This window comes from Sciurus vulgaris (assembly GCF_902686455.1).
Source record: "Sciurus vulgaris genome assembly, chromosome: 2".
NCBI classification, from domain to species: Eukaryota; Metazoa; Chordata; class Mammalia; order Rodentia; family Sciuridae; genus Sciurus; species Sciurus vulgaris.
Window position 1 is genome coordinate 97,588,229 of NC_136462.1, and position 21,855 is coordinate 97,610,083.

At 33.9% G+C, this 21,855-nt stretch overlaps 1 protein-coding gene across 1 annotated transcript in view; it reads right to left on the bottom strand.

The window, feature by feature from the left end:
• The window catches only part of SECISBP2L (SECIS binding protein 2 like), a 45,861-nt gene that overhangs the window by 12,448 nt on the left and 11,558 nt on the right, over positions 1 to 21,855 (bottom strand). Inside the window, exons 4-14 of the mRNA XM_079128799.1 lie at positions 20,628 to 20,763; positions 17,886 to 18,115; positions 17,585 to 17,609; positions 17,107 to 17,222; positions 11,843 to 11,977; positions 10,401 to 10,481; positions 9,516 to 9,683; positions 9,229 to 9,370; positions 4,813 to 4,982; positions 3,711 to 3,843; positions 2,122 to 2,284 (exon numbers count right to left, since the gene is read on the bottom strand). Of these exons, the coding sequence (XP_078984925.1) occupies positions 2,122 to 2,284; positions 3,711 to 3,843; positions 4,813 to 4,982; positions 9,229 to 9,370; positions 9,516 to 9,683; positions 10,401 to 10,481; positions 11,843 to 11,977; positions 17,107 to 17,222; positions 17,585 to 17,609; positions 17,886 to 18,115; positions 20,628 to 20,763 (1,499 nt within the window). The remainder of the gene's footprint in view (positions 1 to 2,121; positions 2,285 to 3,710; positions 3,844 to 4,812; positions 4,983 to 9,228; positions 9,371 to 9,515; positions 9,684 to 10,400; positions 10,482 to 11,842; positions 11,978 to 17,106; positions 17,223 to 17,584; positions 17,610 to 17,885; positions 18,116 to 20,627; positions 20,764 to 21,855) is intronic.

Sequence of the window (21,855 nt, forward strand, 5' to 3'; positions counted from 1 at the left end):
CAGTGATAAATCATCCCTGGGTTTAATCTCCAGTACCATTAAATAAATAAATAAATAAAGCCTCTAAATCCCTCAGTCAACTAGACACAAGAGTGACATAGACTGTCTTTGATACTGAATTTCAACAAACTGGCTTTTAGTGAAAGATAGGTTCATAACCTCTATGAAGTACTATATGAACTCCAATTATTAAATTCCTAAAGATACAAATCAAATGTTAGCTTGCCATGAGGTGAAAACAGATAAAATATTTCTAGTAAAGAGAGACAAAGTTATTTCAGTCCAGTGAATACTAAAGGTGCTTCCAAAAGGAAAAAAATAAATCTAACTTTTAAATGAATGTCCTAACAATTTATCTTGAGTTTGGATTAAGTCTCTGGGTATTTCTCAACCACAAAAATGAGTCAGGTGAGATGACCTTCATGGCCCTGTTAGCTCTGAAAATCTACAGCTATGGAGAATGAACTCAAAAGTTAAACTGAGGTCAAAATTAAAGAGGCCTTGAGGTAGAAGTCATATACCTTTTATCAGACAAAGCAACTGAATGAGGCTCTTTGTGAAATCATGTATGGTTATCATATGGAAAACAGGAAAAAATGTAATGTCACTATAGTACTTAACTTCTAGGATAAGAAAATCATCCAAGCATATTTTTATATACCCTTTCCATCTTTTCTAGTTCTCATCCCTCATCTCTACTATAAGCAGGCATTTAACAATGAGAATTGGTATAAGTTCTAATCTAGTAATGACTAGACAAGGAAAATAGAAGCCTTCTATTTTAAAGTTATATAGTGGAAAAATTAAGGCCTGCCCTTCTTTAGTGGAAAAAAAAAATTTTTTTTTGTATTGGGAATTTTATGATGTATGTAAAAAATGTTTAAGTAACTACAACATTACTTCAGAAGAGAAAACTGGACACACTGCAGGAAGATTAAATGTCATAAAATATTCAAAATTAAAGAGACAATTGAACAGAATATTGAAAATGCAATTTTCATTTGTTTTTTCTTTCAAACTGTTATTTCATACATATGCAACATTTTATTCCCTAAATGGTTCTTTTGCTCCACATCTGTTATTTGACATTTAATTAACTTCTCAAAATATTTGCTCAAAAACAATGGAATAAGAAAAAGTAACAAAACAAACTGATATGGTTTGGTCTCTCAAAGACTATATTTTCAGTCTGGGATTCTTCCATATGCCATCTTTAAAGGAAATTAAGAGGGCTGGGGATGCAGCTTGCTGATAGAGCATCTGCCTACTATGTGTGAAGTCCTGGGTTTGATCCCTAGTACCACAAAAAAATAAGTAAATAAGTAAAGGCAGTTAAGGTTGTGCAGTTCATCTAAGCAAATGTTAAAATTCTAAAATGCTTCACAGCAATAACTGTCAGTTTAAGGTTATTCACAGACAAGGTTATCATTTTGTGATTCACTAAATGTTTCAATTCTAAAACCTATAAGTATCTGCTTAAAAACAAATAGCTAGAGCTGGGGTTGTGGCTCAGTGGTAGAGAACTTGCCCTAGCATGTGAGAGGCACTGGGTTTGAGTCTCAGCACCACATATAAATACATAAAATAAAGGTCTATCAACAACTAAAAATATATATGAAAAGAATTTAAAAACAAACAAAGGACAAATAGCTGGTGTTGAATGTGTATCTCAGTGGTAGAGCGCTTGCTCACTATGCACAAGACACAGGGTTCAATTTCCAGCAATGTAAAAAAATAAAAAAATTAGCTTTATGTAATAGATTAATTTCACATAATAGGGTCCTACAACTTTATTACATATTAAATAGAGAGAAATTTTTGAAGGGTTAATAATACATATATAAAAGCAAAAACATTTGGTATAAGATGTAAGAGGCCAAGATTCTAGGGAAGAAACATTATGAGATATAAATAGAATATATTTACGGACAAATCACTCTCCATGAACACTGGCAAGGGAATGCTTCAAATATAGCAAAACTAGCTGTTAAACAAAATTGGAAAAAAATATTTTTGGTGTTTTTGCATGCTCAACTCATGGAGTAATAATGACAATACTAAATTCGGAACCACAATAAAGATCCTAAACTATTCCACCTCAATAAAGAGATAAAAACTTACTCTCTAAATCTTTTGCTATGGATTTTGGTTATTGTTGATGATGCCATTGGACTGCCTATCCCAGAACTGGCAGGAGAGCCTTGTGACACAGGTGTCATGCAGTATGGAGAATTCTGACTTGCTGGAGAAAGTGAAGTATCACTGGGCACGCTCAGTCCAGTATCTGTGGAAATTTCAAATGAGGGAAAATAATTTAGAAACCTTGAATGCTGAAAAGTTCTATACTGCTCTCTACAATCTAGAATGGCAGTTGTCTTTTGGGCTATTTCCTAACTCTCTGCAAGCTAATAAGTTGGGCATTTTTCCTTTCACAAATAAACATTTCTCCTCACATACTACAAAAATTAAATCTTCCCATTATCTATAAAAAATATGCTCTTAAAAATCAAGCCCAGTCTTAAAGTCTCCACAAAAGAAATGAGAGGCCAAATTATCCAAAACATGAATTCTCAGGGGATTTAAATTAAAGAACAAAGATCTGCACCTATTTTCAGATATTACCCATCTCCTACATCTCTACTTGTCCACTATTTCTTAGAAATATTTCTTTCTTTTTGAAGTTCCAATTGTTGCTGGCAATGATAAATTCTATCTCACTCTCTCCATACCCACTCCTGATTCTCTAATGTGGCATTTGCTTCAGTGCTCAGGAAGCCACGTTTTTAGATGCTATCCCTTGACTCTACCATTTCCTTTGTTCGATTATGGCTTCTTCCCTAAATAGCTCAGGAAATGAGTTCATATTTGTATATCCAGTTCAATAATTAGCAAAGTTGCACAAATATCTATCTTATCTCCCTATTGGATCATCAGCTCTTTGATAGCAGGACCTGCCCACTATATATCTCCTTTACATTCTCCAACCTCTCTACTCCCACTAGTTAATAAAATATGTGTGGTAGATATTCAATAAACATTTGCTGCATGAATGGATGGATGAATAACCCTAAATACAAAGGGAGTCATATTAAATTGAGAATAAAGGGAATTCTAACCAAATATGGCCTAGGTGAATAATCCTTGGAAGCAAATTCATTTTTCTAAAAACAAGGAAATACTGATGCTTAATCTGTGTATCAATTAGATTTAAATGTGTGGCAAAATCTTATGTGATGGGTATTTATTATATGGGACTGAATCTTATTGACTAACTGGGCTCTGTGCTGCAATTCTCTACCCATCAAACGTAAATGTCAATTTCCTAAAAGCAAGAAAGAAAATCAACAGAAATAACTCAATTAAAAATACCCTCGTGAAGAAAAATGACCAAGAGAGTTTCAGATATAAAAGAAGAGAAAATGGGGGGAAAATCTGATACTTCCAGAGGAACCAGAGAGATCTTAATTTTGAGGGTTTATTACAAATTCTAAATGTAGGCCTCAAAAATGTCACAGATTTACTATAATGTTTGTCCCGTCCTCCAGCTGTCTCCATCTAAAAGCATCTTCAAAAGAAACCACTCTCAAAATCAAATTTATCCAAAATATGGAGCACTTCCTCCACATAGGAGCATAACCAGCAATAGCTCATCTATCAATTAGAATGCTCTAGACCATTCCATGAGAAGAGGAGAAAAAAGACCTCCTTACCTTCCTGGGAAATGATCTCCTGTGGCAAATCATCAATAAAATCTAAATGCATTTCTGTTGGCTCCTCAGATCCCAAAAGATTGTGGTCCACAGTTAAACGTCCCTTCTTTTCCTCTCTTTCTTTCAAAATAACCTAAAAGTCATTATGCCAATCTTTACTAATCAACTATGTACTGATTACAATGATTACAATGTACACTAAAACAGAGGTATATAGTTTGCTTACATGTGGACATGAGAATTTTAATAGGTTATGTGTTTACGTGGCTAAAATATAAACTAACTGGAAAAAGGTAAATAGAATTTTAGGCACTGTAGATTGAAAGAAACACTGTACATAAAAATAAAGGAGAGCGATTGTGCTTGAGAATATTTATCAAACTATATCTGCTTCATTCTTTAAATCCTGGTGATAAACAGGAGTTTACAAAAAAGTGACTTAAGTTTAAAAGTCTGGAAACCATATAACTGATTTACATTTCACCATTTTTAATTATTTGTACATGGATTATGTCATTCTAATTCTTCTGATATGAACTGTGAGCTAACCAAAGCAAACATTACTTTCAATTTATAGATGAGAAAAATGAAGGTTAAAAAAACAATTACCTAAAACTATGTACAGAGCAAGCACTTAAGTTAGTACTAAGATAAAGTTAGTATTAAGGTTCAGTGTTGGGGTTAGGGGCATAGCTCAGTGGTAGAGAGCTTGCCTAGCATGCATAAAGAACTGAATTCAATCCCCAGCACTGCCACACGCATGCGCAGGTGTGCGCGCACACACACACACACAATATAAAACAATTAAAAAAAAAATCCACAAAGATTTTGATTCTTAGGGTCTAATGCTTTTGGATATTAAATGTTTAACTATTTTCTGTTTTTTTTAAACCTTCCTTATGGGAAGAAAGAATCATTCTCTAAGGCCTTGTTCCTCACAGACAATCATGATATCCCAGGCTTCAAATTAACCAGTTATCATAAAAATGCGTGTCTATGAATACTTCCCAATAATATTTTGGTTAAAACACAATTAGTTTTGCAAAACAGATTAAAACCCTTATTCATCCTATAAAATAAACATCCCCAGATTTTGTTTTACCTTTTTAAGTGCTGTAGGTCGTTTTAGTTTTGCAATTTCCTTCTCTTTTCCTTTTTTTGCTTTAGAGGAAGTAACATCCAAAGAGTTAAAAGATGTCAAGCAGGGTTGGCTTTTTGTTAAAGGTTTTCTGTTAGTAGAGTCTTTAGTGTGAAAAGAAGTTGCAGTAACCACTAAAAACAAAAAAGAAATTAGTTTTACTATTATGGTCAATTTCACATACTTTCAAAATTTCCAATGATAAATCTACAAAAACAAGAACATCCTTTTCCTCTAGAAAAATCAGACATCCTAACAGTAGGAGTGGTGTCCCTCAGATACAGTGTCCCTACGATAAATCTCCAAATTTTTAGCCTTCATAAGATAAAAATTACAAAGCCAAAGCCACTAGCCAATTTAGAGGTCCAAAGAAGGGATAAATTAGTTCTACTTTACTGCAGCAACTTTAAGCATGGCAGTTCCTTACAGCAGTCTTCAGTCAGAAACATTTCACCTGAATTTTCAAAACTGTACCTTTTCTTGTTCCTAATCACCTATTCATACTTACATAAGAAACTTATGAAACCTATCACTCCTTTCCTTATTTTAATGTCAGTAAAAATGCTGATTTCCCCCCATCAGCTACACTCTAGGTACCATACAGCACTAAACTATACATTCATAACCACATGTCAAATAGGAAACACAGGAACTTCACTGCTTGCATTTGAAATCAAGGTCCCTGCCTGTTCTTCCCAAGAAAAATCTTCCATGATCTTTGTGTAAAACTATCATAGCTTTTTTATGACTGGACAATACTCTCATTTTCCAATGGTTATCTCCATTGGGATCTTTATAATATCTTTAATATTCCTAAAGAATGATAACCTCATCATTTTATTCCGGCAGAGCTTTTCTACTACTTCTGTGAAAAGATGAAATCTAATATAAGTTATTAACAACAAGAAAGGAAGTGGCAGATATCCTTACTCCTATCCTTACCTCTGCTCATACTCCCATCTCAGTTCCTCTAGGATCTTGCTCTATTGCTTTCCCCTTACATTTTTCAATTTCCTCCCTAATTCTTGATTCTTTTCCCTGACCCCTCACAATAAGCAAAAGAAAGGGGGCTGAAGGTGACAGAGTCCTTCCTTTGACTGGCTTCCCTTCAAGCTAAGGTGCCACAGTTACTTTTTCCTTTTCTGTTAAATTTCTGAATAGTCTTTCTCCCATCTTCACTTCCCAAATCATTACAATCTGGTCTCTGTCCTACCCACTCTCTTGAAACTGTTATTGTAAAGATCACATATAACCTTGCAATTGCCAAATAAAATTCTGCTTTTACTCTCTTCTAATTTTCCTTGGCATTTGACACTCTATCCTTTTCCTCGAAAATCTTTCTGTGCCTTCTGTGATTTCGATTTTTTAAACTCTTTTTAATTGTATTTTTCTGGTTCTTCTTTCTTTTGTACTAGAAATTTGCACATTCCAAAAGTTCTATCCCAGAGCATCTTTTTTCCAATTTTCCCTTCCTCTAACAATCTTACTTCCATAGCTTCAACAATTCTATTTGAAACTCAATAACTTCTAACCTAAACTATACATTCATAACTACATGTCAAATAGGAACCACAGGAACTTCATTGCTTGCATTTGAAATCAAGGCCCCTGCCTGTTCTTCCCAAGAAAAATCTTCCACGATCTTTGTGTAGTACCATCATAGTTCTTTTCACCACACAGTCTGTGCCAGAGTAGTCATCTTTGACCCATTTCTACATCCTACCATTAAAAAGTCTATCAATTCCTTACAATTCTTTTTTTTTTTTTTCATCACTACCATAGTCTCATTCTTTTCTTGAACTTTCCAGCAGCATTCTTTGTAATCAACACTTTCCAATTTAAACCCTGTGACTGGTTAGAAGTTAATCTCATTTTTATCTATCAAGACGTCTACTCCTGGCTGGGTGTGATAGTACACGCCTATAATTCCAGCAACTCCAGGGCCAAGGCAGGACAATAAAAAGTTGGAGGTCAGCCTGGGCAATTTAGTGAGACGCTGTCTCAATATAAAAAGTAAAAAAAGGCTGGGGGTATGGCTCAATGGTACAGTGCCCTTGGGCTCAATCCCCACGATCAAAAAAATAAATAACTAAATAAATAAAGTGTAAAATCAGAGAATCCTATTCCCTCTTTAAGCTCTGTTCAAATGTTATCTTATATGAAATAATTTATAACACTGTTACCGTAGCCTCATGTTGACATACATCACTCACTCTCTCTTCCACAGGTTCACAAAACCTTCATTATGTATGTCTTTCTAATCTCACCAGACTAAACTTCTTGAACAAAAGTATATCTCAATCATTTCTGCAATTCCAATAGATCCTGACAGCATATTTTGCAGTTATTTACTTTTGATTAACATTTGCTAAATGAATCAAAGTTGTAATGATAACTCATTTGAAATGTCACAGGTTAATAATTTCTTCTTCATAATAATACTAGTTAACATTTATTTAGTGATTATAACCCAAAGTCTCTAAGCACTTTACATGCATTATCTCTTTATTCCCCCAATCTTGAAGTAAGTACTATCATTACCCTCATTTTAATGTAAAGAAATTGAAGCATAGTAACTTCACAAATAAATACATAGAAGAGCAATATTCAAACACAGCTTGACTTCAGAGACCCTGCTTTTAGCTACAAGTTCATACCTCTTCCCCAACACTGCTGTGCTCTGGAAAAGACTACAGGAAGTTGTTACTGCCACTCTCTCCATCTCAATAACATGTGACTCTAAAGCTTCGTATACATCCAATATTACTTTTACTAATAGTGACTCAAAGCACAGTTGTATACTGGATGGGTAACTAGCTATAGGTTTAAACATTCTTCATACAGATGACAGTTATACACTGTTACTTATCTTTTTGTTTTCTAATAAGCAACACTGGAACAGAACCAATAGAATTCATTCCATCATTTGGCACTAGTACTTTTTATTAATGTCTTTCCCTTCCCTTTGTCCTATTCCACACCCGCTAAAACAAAGACTATAAAAAAGAAATGAGGGAGCACATTAGAACTTCTGAGAGTTCTAAAACTGACAAGGTTTGTTAAAACAGAAATTACTATTTCAGTAGGAAGTCAGACCATTTTCTCATACGCACACAAAATTTGATCAAAACTTGTTTGCTACTTAAACTGGGTAATAGAATGGGAGAACCAAATTACTTGTGATTTTTATTTTAACCACTGAAGAAGAAAGAAATTTGGTTGGTTCAAAATGCACAATTGACATTTTAGCAGAGATCTGAAGGACCTGAGGAAACAAACAATACTGATATCCAGGAAAACAGCATTCTAGGAAAAGGGAACAGCAAGTCCAAAGATACTGAGCTAGGAGGATGTTGTGTATAGCTGAGGCAGTGAATGTAGCTAAGATCGAGTGTGTCAGGAGAGAATGGTAATAAAGGTGAAGAGGTAAGAGGGGCAGAATGAAGCTTTATTTCAAGTGAGATGAAGGGGTACTGGAGGGTTCTGAGTCATGGAACAATATAATCTAGCTTATATCTTAAACAGATCACTTCTTTTAAAATAAATTGGGGGGCCCAGGCATGGTGGTGTGCAACTGTGATCCTAGTGACTCAGGATGCTGAGGTAAGAGCATAGTAAGTTCGAGGGCAGCCTGAGCAACTTAGCAAGACTTGTCTCAAAATAAAAATAAAAATGTCTTGGAATACAGCTCAGTGGAAGAGCACCACTGCGTTCAATCCCCAGTACTGAAAAGAGAGAGAGAGAGAGAGAGAGAAACTGGGGGAGGGAAGGGTAGATAGCAGTCAGGAGCTAGTGTAGTACAATATAATGATGGGCAGTCTTAGGGTGACAGGAAAGGACCTGGTGAGTACATTATGGATATATACGTATATTTTTTGTGGGGGTGGGTACCAGGGATTGAACTCAAGGGCACTCAACCACTAAGCCACATCCCCTGCCCTATATTACATTTTTATTTAGAGACAGGGTCTCACTGAGTTGCTTAGTGCCTCACTTTTGCTGAGGCTGGCTTTGAATGCATGATCTTGCCTCGGCCTCCTGAGCCACTGGGATTACAGGTGTGTGCCACCATACCCGGCTATGGATATATTTTGAAGGTAAGATAGACAGGATGTGCTGAAGAACTTGGCTTGACATGGAAAGTGAAGAGACATGGACAATTTCAAGGCTTGTGGTTTGAGCTAACTTAAATTGCGTATATATCTAAAATGCATATATATGTAATGTATATGTATCCATATATATACATATATACACAATTTAAGTTAGATCACACATACATGTACAGATACATCTATACAAATATAAATTTATATTAACAATATCCAAAATATACTGCCAAAGCCAAATACAAATTACCCAGACTAATGATATCATTACCCGTATATGACAGAGGTCGGGTATTAGTAATCTGCCGCGCTTTCATTGCTGCTTGTTGTTTTTCCAGAGCAGCTAACATGTCCCCTAAATCTAGCTGCACAGGTGTTTTATTCTTTTTTCCAGCTGCTTTTGATAAAGCTTCCTGCAAGGTGAATATGAAAATATTTATTTTTTGATGTAGTATGAAAGTATAACAAGTTACCATGATTATATGCTTATCACTCCTATCCATCCCATCAAACCCAGCAAATAAATTATCATAATTGCTCATACAAATGACTATATACCTGTAATTTTTTTTGCTCCATACTTATTTCTGAATATTCTTGAGCTGTGGCAAGAGCTGCTGCTAAAGCTTTCTTCTTCTGACTTTTTGCACGTTTAGGAACTGAAGTGGTAATGGGAATTGGAGTCTGAACTATATTGATTGGTGAGTTTTCAGGTAAATCATCCAACTATGATAACCAGAGAAAAACATTTGTTAGCGATCTCATAAAAGTCTAATCATAAAGAAAGAAATCCAGAATAAGGCATGTTCTGTAACCAAGGATTTGATGTCGTAAAGAAGAAAGTGGATCATTTCAGCCTGGAAAAAAAGGACAACAGCTTACTGCAAATGGGTGGACACGTTTTGACCTTTGATCTCTGAAATAAAACAAAATATCTCCAAAGTAAAATTTTTCACTAATTGGGAAAATTTCTGTACAGAATGTTACATGTTTCATTTATGTAATTAAATGTATTTTCTGGTCTTGTAATGAAACTATGGATTTCAAAGAAAGTGTTTTGGCTATGTTAAAAAGAAACATTCAGGCTGGGTGTGGGGGCCCACATGTGTAATCCCAATGATGCAGAAGGCTGAGGCAGAAATATCTCAAATTCAAGACCAGACTTAGCAACTTAGCAAAGGCTAAATATAATTTTTAGATAAATTAAACAAATAAAAATTTTAAAAAGGACTAAGGATATTGCTCAGGGGTAAAGCACCCTTGGGTTTAACCCCTAGTACCAAAAACAAAAACAAAATACAAAAAGTTAAATACCAAACATACTGTATCCTGTACAGTACCTTGCCCCATGTCTCCTTATATTGATCTTTAACATTTCTTTTCACATAGCCATAGTTTAAAAGATGCTCTATTTTGCTTATCTTTTTAAAAAGAATCACTTACTACTTTTGAAGAAAGTTTCTGTTGAATATTCTCATCCTTAGCATTTCCATTTTCATGTAGTTCTTGAAATCCACCTTCATCCTAAAATAATTTCACATTTTTAGTAAAAATGATTCAGGGCAAACTCCTAAGAAAGTTTTTTTTATAATGTCTAAGAGTAATGACAAATGAGGAAATAGTTTTCCGTATTCTACTGCTGAACTAATTAAAATTAGTCTTAAAAAGGAAATCACATTTCTTACATGCTAAATCCCACCCAATTTAATTATTAAAGCATGGGAGCATAGCCACATTAAGTTCATCCTTTGGATTTCTGCACCTATTTTCCATTTTGATTACTAATTATATCCCAAACAGGTAGGTAATTGAAAAAAATTAAATTGGATTTTATCACATTCAGATCATTTGGAAAAGATCTGAAGCAGTTTAATATGAATTTTATTAATATATTCCCTATCCCACATATACAAGTATAAGATTAAAAATTTTTAAATCTTTTCTATTCAAATTATTTCTTCACCAATATCATCTTTTACATTGAAAAATATATATCTAACATATATTTTTACATTGAAAATATGTATCTAATATCTTTAACTAAACATAAGGATGCAACCAATCATACAGTTAAGTGCTTATTTAAAAGCTGCCACATTTGTAGGTATTAAAACTATTTTTCATAGAATAATTGAGATGTACTCTCAAGTACTTTGGGGAAATTACTAACTTATCTAACATATTTTTCATCTGTATCCTCTGACCCTCAAGAATTCCAGTTTAATCTCCATCTATTAGCCTATTTTACAGAATCTATGATCCAACCAAAATAAGTTATACAAATCATCAGGGATGTTTGACATAAGCAAATTCTACTAATCCCTTAAAATCCATTTCAAATGTTAGTCCTATCCTGCCCAAAACCCAATGTGACTTGTGGCTACTTTCAAGTCCAACCACACCCAACCAAGCATTAGGTATGTATATTTCCACAACTAGGTGAGTGGATGCTCTCCACAGGAAGGTTACCATATACTAGTAGTACTAGAGAGTACATTTTTCTTCTTTCTCCAAGACACACCTGAATAGCAGCACAAATTAACTAGATTGAACTATTCAAATATGAAAAACCTTACAAATGGACTGAACAACAACAAAGTTAATAAGAAAAAGTTTCATACTGGACGAAGTCCACATGAAATTGAATTCTACTTTGATATACTATCTCAAAATGAACACACAGGCAAAAATTTATAAAAACAAACATCAGTGAAGTTAATGTTAGACTAAATATATATAACTAAGACAAAAATGAGTCAATATTTCTGGATAATTTACAGTTTAATAGTAGAGTCACATGTTAAAAAATGTTTACAGTATGACAAATTGATTTCTTAATGAGAAATCTTCTATAACAGTATATATATAGATTTTGGAAAGTATACCTCAAAATATAAAGACTCAGAATTCGGGTCACTTCTATGGGTCTGACTAGGGTTTAAATGCTTATTATCTTGTCTCTTTTGCAAATTCTGTCTTCTTTCTGAGGAAGTACTATGGCCTCGGCATCTGAATCCAACCTTAAATGCCGAAGGGGAAAAGAAAATATTATTTTTAAGTATATATTTTATGTAAATATAACATACTTACAGAAAACTACACAAAAATGTACAATGCAATGTTTGAAATGCATAATTTATTTTAAAAAGTTAAAAAATTTCTGACAAATAAGGTAATTATAAGGAAAATAAAAAATGTGACAACACACCTTACCTTTCTTTTTCCTGTATATGAATATTTATATCAGCTTTATTTACAAAAGCCAAAAACTGGAAATAAGCCAGATGTTCTTCAATGAGTGAACAGTTAAACTAACTGCTACATCCACACTAAAGTATGGTTAGTCAGTAGTCAGCCGTAAAAGTATGAACTACTAATAAGCCCAACAACCTGGATGGATCCCCAGAGAACCAGATGAGTGAAAAAAGCCAATCCCAAAAGGATTACACAAGTACAATCATAAAATATTCTTTTAACCCAGAGGTGTTTAACCATTGAACTATATCCCCCAAAGTTTCTTATTTTTTATCTTGAGACAGGGCCTCACTAAGTTGCTGAGGCTGGCCTTGAACTTGTGATTCCCCTGCCTCAGCCTCCCAAGCTACTAGGATTATAGACATGCACCACCATGCCCAGCTATAAAACATTCTTGAAACAAAATAACAGAAAGTGAGATTCTGTATTGGATTGCTTCTATAACTTGACTGTTTCAATGTTAATATCCAGGTTATAATATTGTACTACAGTTTTGCAAGATGTTATTACCACTTCAAGAAATTGCACGTTACTTTCTTTTTTTTTTTTTAAGATGACTTTTTAAAATAACTTTATTTATTTTTATGTGGTGCTGAGGATCAAACCCAGTGCCTCATACGTGCTAGGCAAGTGCTCTAATACTGAGCCACAAATGAGCTATAATCCCAGACTCTACTTTCTTATTTAAGTAAGTCTTCTGATACCTACCATTTATTTATTTTTTATTTCCTAAGGAAAAGTAGTTAATAAAATTTTTGTTTCTAAGAAAACAGATGTGCAAAAATAATATTTTCATTGAATCACATAAACTATTATTGTATCCTCCAAATTCATGTGTTGAATCTTAACCCCCAATGTGATGTCATTTGGAGGTGGAGATTTGGTAGGTGATCAGGTCATGAGAGCAGAGCCATTATGAAACGAACTAGTGACCTTATAAAAGTGACCTAATGGGGTTCCAGGGGGTGGGGGTGTAACTCTGTGGTAAAAGAACTTGCTTGGCACGCAAAAGACCACGGGTTCAACTTCCAGTACTGGAAAAATAAACAAAAAAATAAATTGACTCCAGAGAGCTCCCTCACCCCTTCCACCATGTGAGGACATAGAACACAGCCACTGATGAACCAGGAAGTAGGCCCTCACCAGATACTGACTCTACCAGTGCCTTGATCCTGGATTTCCTAGCCTCGAGAATCATGAGAAATAAATTTCTCTTTATAAGTCGCTTTGTCTACAGTACATTTTGATAGCTGCCCAAGTGCAATGAAATATCTTACTAAGAAATTTTTTGAAGTGTGTAACTGTCATAAGGTCAAGAAAAAAAAAATTAAGCCAGGTGTGGTGGCACACGACTAATCCCAGCAAACTGGGGAGGCTGAGGAAGGAAGATCATAAGTTGGAGACCAGCCTTGCAACTCAGAGCCTGTCTCAAAATAAAAACATAAAAAAGAACTGGGAGTATAGCTCAGTGGTAAAGTGTCCCTGGTTTCAATTCCCAATACCACAAAATAAATTATATTAACTGTTCTAAGAATCTTAAAAGATATTTTAAGTCCTTTCTCTTAAATACCCATTATACCTGATAATAAATGACCCTCTTAACTTGAAGAATTGAAAAGATGCAAAAATATCACCTTCATTAAGAGTTACCCCAAAATTCTAACAACAAATAGAATTTGAAGCAGACCTAGAGAGTAGGTGTTAGTACATAAGCCTTTGATTCTGAAATCAAACTCATACATGCAAAGACCTACAACAACCTGGCTATTCCTATTTTTATTACTATAAATTGGAGTTAGTACATATGCATAAATGGACATAACAATTTTCTTTAAAAACAAATACAACTTGATTCTTAGAGACAAAAGTGCCAGATTTTAAATTAAAACCCCCAAACTAATGGTACTAACAAAGTTCATGAGAACCTGATATGCGAGTATCCAATAACCTCCTGAATAAATGTGCAAGTATTCCAATAACCTCATGATGTTTAAATACTTTGTCAGTTCTAAGAAAGAGTTCTGTTGATAGAAAGTGGGCATACTGAACAAAGCAAAGCAGAAGCTATGGCTTCAAATACCTATTACAACTTCTAAGATTATTTTCCCTCGCGCAAGCACAAGGCCCTGGGTTCAAATCCCCAGCACTGAAAAAAAAAAGATTATTTTCATATTAACACAAATAACAACAACAACAAAAATACTGAGAAGAATGGAGGAACTTTAGATTATGTAGAAGGATCTGTGTAGGGTATGAAAAGTGGTGGAATGAGACAGACATCATTACCCTATGTACATGTATGATTACACAAATGGTATGAATCTACATCGTACACAACCATAGAAATGAAATGATGTACCCCATTTGTATACAATGAATCAAAATGCAGTCTGTAAAAAATAAATAAATAAGTAAGTAATTAAAAAAATACAGGAAATGATGTTTGAAGAATATATACCAACTTATTTTAGAAAAATTTTGACACTCTTGAAGAACACAAAAAGACAACTCAAAAAATAGGAAGACATACTGTTTTTGTATAGAAAGAAGCTACCTCCCTAAGGTAGTTCATTCTCCCTAAATTTATAGATTAATTAAAAAACTGATGGAACAGAAAACACCAGAGTAGATTCCAATACATGTGGGAATTTAGTTAGTGACAGGTGGTGGTCTCATATCTCTGAAAAAGAGAAAAAGACGAATCTTTCAATAAATGATGTTGGCAGATTTGGGTGCTACCAGGAATACAAAATAGGATCCATATTTCACACCATATACATGGAAAGACTCCAAATGGAATAAAGCTTTCTTTTCTTTTTTTCCTCCCCAGTATTGCAGATGGCACCCAGAGCCTTGCACACACGAGGTTAAGTACTCTACCACTGAACTACATTCCCAGCCTCATTCCCTTTTTAAAATTTTTATTTTTGAGACAGGGTCTTGCTAAGTTGCCCAAACTGACTCCAATTTGACTCCTTAGCCTTCCAGGAGCTGAAATTTACAAGTGTGTGTCAACATGCTAGCTAGCTTTAAAGGTAAGAAAATGAGACACCCAACAACTTAGAGAAAAACACAGGCATATTTCTTTATAAACCTGATGTTAGAACAAGACTTTTCAGCTGATTTAAAACCAGGAGCCAGTCAGGCATGGTGGTACACACTTGCAATCCCAGACACTTGGGAGGCTACGGCAGGAGAATGGTAAGTTTGAGCTCAGCCTCAGTACCTCTGTGAGACTTTGTCTTGAAATACAAAGGGTTGAGGATGTAGTTCAAAGGTAGAGTATCCCTAGGTTTGAGCCCCAGTACATCAAAAATAAATAAATATTCAGAAGCCATTTTAAAAAAAGACTAAAAAGTCAATTTTAAAACTAACCTTTTAGTGCTATTTAAAATATAAATTGTGCATGGCAGTGATCAGAGTAAAGTAAAAAATAAAGATGAAAATCTAATAAAATATTTCTAACTCATATTACAGATAAAAGGCTCCTAGAAACTTTAAGAATTTGAAAGAAATTTGTTCAAATGAATTTTTAAATGTGCCAAAAAAGGGGAAAAGAAATAGATGACATTCAAAAAATATTCAAAGACACGATCAAGTAAGTTCACAGAAAGAGAAATTCAAATGGCCTTCCAGCACATGGAAAGATGCTCAACTATACTAAGATAAAATCTCTACCTAATTGGCATGCTGATTGGTTTGGATGTTGTTTGTCCCCACAAAGGTTCATGTTTTTCATCTCAGGATTATTTCTACTCCAGTGGGCTACTGATATCAAAAATAACAGTGCTACAAACTTGGCAAGATTAGCAGTCTGCAGTTTCAACAAAAAATTTCCTCACATAAACAAACATTTTGTAGATCTTATCTAATCCATATAAACAAATGTTTTAGCTTTTTTGGTTTTTGTTTTGTTTTGTTTTGTTTTGTGCAGTACTGGGGATTGAAACCAGGGGCTTGCGCAAGCACCCTACCACTGTAGTTCTTCAGTTTTTAATCAAATACAGCTAGATAGCCACACAAGCCAGTAATGAACAAGTCATTTTTGCAATAACCACAGAGAAGGAGGACATTATTCTGCCTGTTTTCCTGACAGACTAATTAATGTTAAGGCATTTCTAAAGTACTCCATTTCAGGGAGGCAAAGAATAGGCAAGTGGGTGGCATACTTAATCCACTAGAAAGTTGCTCCTTACTTTGATCCCATCTGCAGATCTACTTATATGATGGTTTAAATCCTTAACTTAGGGGATCCAGGAAAATTATCTAAAAACAAAATGGAAAATAGCAACCAATAAACAACTTCCTAATTTCGTAACCAACCAATGTAAGTTACTGGAAGTTCATTTATAGCATATTCTGCTATACTGAAGCTTAATCTTGCTCCTCAAGACCTTCTGGAAGCAACCCAGTCTGCAGCTTCTCCCTTATGGCACAATGCAGCAAGAACTATGGCAATGCCATACACAGAAGCGTGTTAATGGTCAAATAAACATAAACATGAACAAAGTTTCAGTCCTTATATTCAAAGAATATTTAAGTCAAAAATGTTTTTAACATGTTAACATGGATAGGAAAATCATGGCAGATGAATCAGTACTGGAGGGCATTCTTTTTTAAATTATGAAATATTCAACTATACAGAAAAGTAGAAAATGGTACAAAATATACCCATATATGCACTACATTCATTCAACATTTTACCATTTTGTTTCATTATTTAAGTAAGTCTTATTGGCTAAGCCACTAGATACCACTAGTTCATTTCTAAATAACTTATTATGCATCTTCAAAAATTAAGGATACTGTCCTCCATAATCACTATACCATTATTAAAACAAATGGGAAAAAAATTCATCTCACAATCAAATTTCTCCAAACTAATTCAAATTACCTGTGAATTATTTCTTTGCTCCGTTTGCCTTCCACCTCTGGAAAACGCCTGATTTTTTTCCAACCAGGGTTTTTTCTGAGTTGCCTGGCAAGTTACACTGGACCAATTTACACCACCTGCAACAAATATGTAACAATATGATTTGCTTATAAAAGAAGTCAAAATCTAAATTGCCCCCTAACTTCACATACTGAAATTAAGGCAATATAAATCTAACACTGAAAATTTTAATGGTATTCCAATAACACAAATTGTATCTTGCAAAATATCTACAGTTGGCATTTTCCCAATTCTTTTGGCCAAACTATACTTTCAAATTAACCTGAATCTCTGAAAGATTTATAGTTTTGTTGCTGTTGTTGCTTTGTATTTGTATTTGCTTTGTATTGCTGACATCAGCAAGCTTCATGTTTGAAAGGAAAACTCTGACATGGACAAAGAAGAAAATACAGTAAAAATAATACACAGAAATGAGTACCTGCACATACAGATGATTCCACATGCTAAAAAAAGAAACAAAAAAAGCAATTATTTTCTCCTTAAAAGTGAGCATTATACTTTGCAATACCTTTCACAATTTACTCTAGTTAGAAGCATACTTATTACAATCTTAGAATACTACTCCATAAATTCTTTTATTATTAATAAAATACACAAATACACTTTAAACATCTCACTATTATAGAAATTAGTAATGGTAATAGATACTTAAACTTTACCAAAGGACACAAGAATAATAATGATGTTGATGATAGATAAATCAAGGCAATGTTACATACATTTATGGTCCCAGAATCAGGATTTCTCAAAGCCCCTGCAGCAGGCTGGTTGTTGTTGTGTTTGGGACTGCAGTAACCACTATCACTGTCAATGTCGGCTTCGCTAGCCCCCTGTTCACTAGAGGATTCAGCCGTGGGGTGGGAAGTTCTTCTCCTCCTGCCTTTGGACTTCCAAAGCACTGTGGCAGTGCTCTCTGAGAGAGACTTGTTAGCGATATCTGAAGGAAAATCTACAAAGCAAGGAAAGTGGGACAACTCTTTGTGATGACTGAATAAATTCTCGTTAAATCATCAGTATGTTTTAAGAAAATAAAAATGAGAAACAGGTTGGCTTTGAATTTGCGATCCTCTTGCCTAAGCCTCCTGAGAAGCCAGGACTATGGGCATGTGTCACCATTGCACCTGGCTCTTTTACTCACTTTAAAAAAATTAAAAATTCTTAATTTTAGTAATAGTTCCCTCCCTACAGTCTAAAGATCTGCCTATATTTTCTTCTACCATTAATTTTCTCACTTAAGTTCTTAATCTACCTGGAATAGATTTGAGTGGACTATAAATTAGGGATCTGCAAAATTATCTCTATTGTTTTCCACATATGTATTTCCACATGTGGGGTTCCTTTCTAGCCTCTTTTTTGAAGGTTCTTGTACACTACACTGATAACATAAACCTATAGAAATTAAGATGACATTTTAAGTCTTAATATCTAGAGGAAAAGTTGTTTTCCAGGCAAATCTTGCCTATTCTCAGACCACTGCTCCTTTATTTTCAAATTAGTTTGTCAATTCCCCAAAATTTCCTGTGAGAATATTTACTGGAACTGTACTGAATCTACAGACTAATTATGAGAAAAATGACATTTGCAATATCATTCTTCATGAATAGGATTATTTACGGTTTTTTTAAAGAGTTTACAATAAAGCTTTATAGTTTCTGCATACGTCTCATGCATCTCTTAAGATTTATTCCCAGAAACTCTATATTTTTCTTGCTATTATAAATGATATCTTTTCTTAAATTTTATGTTAGTGGTATACTGAGATGCATTTAACTTTTGTATATATTTACCCATATTAAACTTTTCCTAGATAATACAAGCTTGTGTTCAAAAGTAAATATTTGTTACAACTATAAAGACATTTTCCTATCAAATTATCATATTCAACTCTTATTAATACCAATTAACTTTCAGAAATTAAAAACAAACCAAAGAATAAAAATGTTTGATAGATGCCTTTATCTTCTCATTTTCTAATTGTTAAGCTTCAAAAGGTTGCCTTTATGGTGACCTAATGAGCAAACTAAAGAAGCAGAATAATTGTTTTTTAAAAGGCTTCCCAGAGTTGAAAGGATGTAGAAATGGATCACTATGACTAGGAACAACTAAAACAGAAAACTTTAGGATATATTACCCAATGATTCTTTTCCTTGGCAACTCCAAGCATTTGTTGGAGTCTGTTAATCAATCTCACAACTTTATGGCCTACAAACCCTACAATTATACTATCAACAATCCCAAGACCAATACTTTTAACCAATCCCCAGATCCTTTCTCTGGTAAAGGATCTAAGCAATTTTAAAAGGACATTATGAATAGATAGCCAATTAAAAAAAAAAGTATAGCCCAAACGTAAAAAAGAAAAGTAAGCCATCTTGTTCATTTCAATTTTATTAAACAGAGACAATAGAGAGATTAAAAAGTAACTGGAGGATAAGGATGTAGCTCAGTGGTAAAGCACTTGCCTACCATGCACAATTCCCATTATTGCCACCAAAAAGAAAAAAAAAAAAGAAAAAAAAGAAAGAAAGAGGAAAAAAAGCTACCGTGCCTTGAGGAGATATAATTCTTTCTTGGCCTCGGATCCTTTACAAGGATCTTTTTTTTTTTAACCAGTGTCAGTGACAACAGGTGAAAAGAGATACATATCTACTCTGCAGACAATAAGCTTAGTTCAGAGATATAAACTAGAATTTCTTGATATAAACTGGAAAATAGAAGATTACAAGATATTAATTCTTAGCTGAATGCAGTAGCACATCTGTAATCCCAGTAATTTGAGGGGCTGAAGCAGGACAAGTTTAAGGCCAGTCTCAGCAATTTAGTAAGACCCTGTCTCAAAATTAAAAAAGGACTGGAGATGTAAATGTAGCTCAGGGGTACAGCACCCCAGGCTGAATCCCCAGTATCAGGGGGGAACAAAAAGGATATTATTGTCAAGATAAAGCTGTTTTATTTAATGCTTATATAGTACTTTAAGAAATTTTCAACTAATTAGTTTAAAAATCTGACTAAAATATTTACTTTTTGATAGATTATAAGTATCACGTATAGATTTGGTTCAGATCTATGCTTAAATGGCACAGAAAACTTGATGTGAAGATGTTGTAAGACATTAGAATGTTTCAAAAAGAGCTTTAATCCAGTTATAAAAACATGTACAATTTTGATTTCCAGCAAAATGAATTCCTCGAATTTCTACAGTACCTGCAAAATCCCATCTCTGAACTGTTCCACTAGTACAAGACAAGGGGCAAGGGAAATGTAAGCCCTGTTCAAAGATGTACATAAGCTCCAAAGAACATTAAGAACACGGATTGTTTTATGCTTCAATAGACTTTTACAAAGTGGCAGAACAAAACGGAAGGATGAAAGTCTAGAACCCTGAAGGGAGTATAGTCCACAATTATAAAGTCCATGCATGAAAACAGAAAACTCAGTGATGTACAGAACCCCCACCTTACCAGTTTGTTGTGAAGCATCTACCAGAAGCACAATTTTTGATCGATTATCAGGACCTGCTGCATTTGTTTCTTTCTGAGTAGCTACATTTTTCACCAGTGGTCTTTTGCTTTTTATGTGCTGCTGTAAAAGCTGTTGCTGATTTAAGTTAATAAAAAAAAAGAATCTATTCAATTTATTAAACATAGAATATACATTCATTATAAAACACCTAAATGTATACAACAAATTAGTGGCTCTAAACCCATGAGGAAAGGTTCTCTACTAGGTTTTCATGAAATTATCTACTGTTAAGCATAACAGGCCAAATAATTTACTTTATACACATTTATATACTACTTTCAAATAACTACTAACACTACTTTATTCATTCATTTTTTCATTTTTAATTCATTTGTAACTACTACTTGAATTTTTTTATTTCATCAATCAACAATTAATAAATAACAAGGGTATAAACATATCATATAAAGGGTTGTAAATTTTTGCTTTTGAAGTAAGCATGGTAACTTACTCCAAGGCTAAAATTTAGTTTCATGATAGCAATGATGAGCAAAAAATTCTGCTTTGGAGTTCAAAAAGAAAACATTAAAAAGATGATCCCTTTTTTCACTTTTTAAAGTTTGTGTATTTATTGTCTAATAGCAATTTACACAATAGAACTCTGAATTTAACTTCTTTAACTTTCTAAGTTGAACCACTGGGAATGCATTCTGAGAAATCATATTCTTTCAACATCTGGAAATTATATACTATTATCTTATTTTCAATACTTATTTCTTTTCATTCTGAGGTTCCAAAAGGATTTCCCTTGGTCCATACTATTTCCATGAACAAAGACAAAAAGCTTTTCAAAGTAACCTCTGCTGCTTGTTTGTTTTTTAATTTGTAAAAATTATGGCAGGAAGCAGTAAAGACTTCACTGAAGAAGCTGGGCTAAGGGAATTTAGAGAAAGCAACAACTCCCTGACAACAGTCACAAGATGTGTCTCCCATCAGCTTACAATGCTGACTACAAAGTTTTTTTCTTATTATTAGTTTTTTAGTTTCCATATTTAAGACCTCAGTGCAAAAGCTGCCTAAAATGAACCTTAATTCTCTTGTAATTTCAAGGTCTTAATTTTTTTTTTTAACTTAGTCAAATGGTTGGTCCTGAATAAAAGTGGTTTCACATGTTTCTTTCAGTTTCTTCAGTCCTAGGATATCCTTTGTTCATATAATAGCAAAGTA